Source organism: Sphaeroforma arctica (genome assembly GCF_001186125.1).
Source record: "Sphaeroforma arctica JP610 unplaced genomic scaffold supercont1.866, whole genome shotgun sequence".
Classification (NCBI taxonomy): Eukaryota; class Ichthyosporea; order Ichthyophonida; genus Sphaeroforma; species Sphaeroforma arctica.
In genome coordinates, this window is record NW_014039692.1 from 226 (window position 1) to 3592 (window position 3367).

At 48.8% G+C, this 3367-nt stretch overlaps 1 protein-coding gene across 1 annotated transcript in view; it reads left to right on the forward strand.

The window, feature by feature from the left end:
- Positions 1-228: 228 nt before the first annotated feature.
- The window catches only part of SARC_08986 (hypothetical protein), a gene marked incomplete at its 5' end in the record, with an annotated part of 7462 nt that continues 4323 nt past the window's right edge, over positions 229-3367 (forward strand). Inside the window, 3 exons of the mRNA XM_014297014.1 lie at positions 229-1291; positions 2311-2445; positions 3084-3148. Coding sequence (XP_014152489.1) covers positions 229-1291; positions 2311-2445; positions 3084-3148 — 1263 coding nt within the window. The remainder of the gene's footprint in view (positions 1292-2310; positions 2446-3083; positions 3149-3367) is intronic.

The window sequence follows — 3367 nt, forward strand, 5'->3', positions numbered from 1 at the left end:
GAGTCTTGCTCTCATTTAAGCCCTCACCCTGCCATCTACTGCTTGGTCAGGCATTTTGTCTGGGTCTGAGGGAGTGTGGTATATTGTACTTACTAGTAGTATCGCTCGTTAGACGTTGTCGATGAAATGGCGCTGCAATGTTTGTCCGAGGGAAACTGTGGTGTAGTACATCGCTTTGCCTTGAGTATGTGATGTTATCTTCTAAACTCGTGGATTGATGTTGTTAAGATGATACACGTCCTTCACATTCGTTTCACTCTGTGCACACCTCTTTCCCTATGCATTCATGAGCAGACGTCTTCGCTAGAGCAACTACTTGCAACACTGCAACGCGTGTTTAGTGCTTCTCCGCCTGTGTACGCACGACCCCCCGCGCAGGCTGCAACGGCGAACTCGCACAACAAGCCCAGCTATGGGTACGGCCAATATACCAACAACTCTACCAGTGCACACGTGCAGCCGCACGCACAGGCAGGAGGGTATCTTACCCGTGTGCAGACCCAGCCACCCTTGCCTCCCAAACCTGGAGCGCCCCCCAGACTCAAGCCAAAGCCTGGGCAACAGGGACCCCACGGGGAGGTGGGCAATGGGGATGGTAGCAGTATGGACACGAGTATGAATGGCAGTAGGAATGCTCTGAGGGGTGTGAATACCTTCTCCATGGGCAGTGGAGTGGGACAGTCATGGCAGCAGCCCGCCCAGGCACAGGTGACCCCACCGCACCCCACACACCCACAGCAAGCACAGGCGCAGCGACAGTATACACAGGCGCGGCGACAGTATACACAGGCGAGCAGCGATAGCATGTACAGTATAAGTGCGCGTGGGGATACCTACAACGCACACGCGTACAGTACAAGCCAGCTGCCGATGATGCACGCGCATTCAGAGAGAGACCTACGCCCAACAATCGGGTCACCTCAGTCTCACCCCCCGTCGGGTGGCACACAACCGCAGTCACCAATGGCAAGTGGCCAGTTTGGTGTAGCAGACAGCACACACGCACTACAACAGCCCCAGGGCTACCAGCACCACAGGCAACCTCAGGAATACCCGTCTCAGCAGCAGCAGTATCATCAACATCAACCACCACCACCACAGAGTGGCCAGAATCAGAATGGGACACCATCGCACACATCTGCGTTTGATGAACTGATGGGACTTGATTTGAGTCTGTCGGCGCCTTCGCCACTAAGTGGTGCTGTTGCGGGAGGAGAACCCAGTGCCAATGGAGTGGTGCCACTCGCCTCAACATCTCAGCAGCTAGTAGCCGGATCATCGCTGGCATCGGGTGAGTTTACAAGGTCGCTATACGGCATTGGGTCAGATTTTTGGATTACGGTTGATCGTGTATATATGGGTTTCAGTCGAACGCAAATGATATAATAGTTAACAGTAACATGTATCGCTCGAATGTTGTCTATCATTCTGTGTACTAGTAGGGTTGTGGTCACTTCGTGTTTGTAGAGTTTGCATCCGCAAAATAATAGATGAGTGCGAGACTGTCGACGGCTACGTAAACACATGCACTGACATCGGTTGAACAGAATAACGAAGATGTACGTTCCCTGTAGGCTATACAGCCCCAATACTGTTGGTCAAATGTATACAAGTGTAAGTGCACCTCTTTCTATAATAGGTGCACCTGCACCTGTCGGGCAGTCTGTCAACATGTGAGCGCAGCTCTATAACTCCCGTGATACTGGGCCAGTGGAGTGGACTGTTTGCTGGTATAGCACAGTATAGGCTGAAACCTTTATCCCATTCCTGCTCGACGTGGTCAGTAGCACAGGACTGTTGATGCGACGGTCACTCGCGCCAATTGGTTAGGAGAACGTCTGCGATGAATAGAGCACGCATTACATTGCAGGTTTTGGTTACTAGTCCTTGTCGGCTGTTAGGCTTTGCGTACGAATTGCAAATGAACACTGTGATGCACTAGCTGCATCATTGCAAGCAACTGGAGTGAGTGATAACCCGTTTCATAAACAAACGCGTTCTAGATGTTCGGCATTTAACAACTGTGAAGTCGACTTAGAATACTGATTGCATACGCTAAGTTTGATTCTTTCGTTCTCTACATAAGCGGCCAATTCTAATAATTCGCATGGCCTTACAACCCGCCTCGCCCATTCGATGAGTAGTCGTGAACGTGGATGGAACCTTTGTACTGCAACACGTACACAACGCGTCTTAAAGACTATCAGTTCACCTCACTCACTTGCTGCGAACTGTGCACAGTACATCAACATCAAATGACACACCTATCTCACGTGACATCATGAACCATTGTATTGTTACTAACCACAGGTCACCCTCCAGCTCAACCCCACAGTGCAACGGCAACGGTTGCTAATAGTACCGCTGCGGTGTCAGTGGCAAAGATGAACACTGAGGCGCATCTGGTCAATGACTCTCTGCTGGATATGGATATAACGCCTAATGGTACGTGACAACTATGACTTTTAGCGCTTTTGATTGGTGTAGCTGGATAGCAATGGATCGGGCACAATATGCACGGGCATGGTATAGAGAGAACCTGTGAATGTGGTATGGGCTAGACTGTCGCCGGGTGTTAATGGAAAGAATGTCCAGGGTATTCGGTTACTATGAATGTGACACTGGGTGTATCACCCCGCAGTCTTTCTGAATACAGCATACACAGGTGTGGTGTATGTGTAGTGCCTGCAGATGTTCTGGTTTTATTCTGGTGTACGCCTGTCTGTACGTATATTGGTAGCCTATGTCTCTGAGATGTCGAACGTTTGGGGTGAGTGGGACAAACATCCATATCCACAGGGCACCCACAGGTGTCCAATTGGCCCGGGTGTGGTGATCGTCTCGGCACAAACCGTTAACGTTATGCAGTCAACCGTTGCGTAGCTCATCTCGTTAGCTGTAGTGTGTTGTACTGAGCGTATGCAGTCCGCATACGTTCCCTAATGCGTTTCCACCGTACCACTCTCCATTGAGGAATAGTACACGCCACCTCACTGCACTGTAGTACTTGGCCTGGTAATGAGTATAGGTGTGAAACAGTCTCATACCCAAGTCTCGTTTTTTCCCTTGCAACCACGTACTAGCTGGGCCGCAGGGCCCGGATCAGCAGCGACTGCGGCGTATGAGAGCAACTAAGAAGCTGGAGTCGGTGAGTGTTATGTGGCCTCGGGCGTGCAGGGTTACTCATGTACTCAGATATCACCCCTCGTTGCTGCGGGTGTATTATATATATATATATATATATATATATATATATATATAACACACACTATATATATATATATATATATATATATATATATATATATATATATATATATATATATATATATATATATATATATATATATATATATATACTATAGTA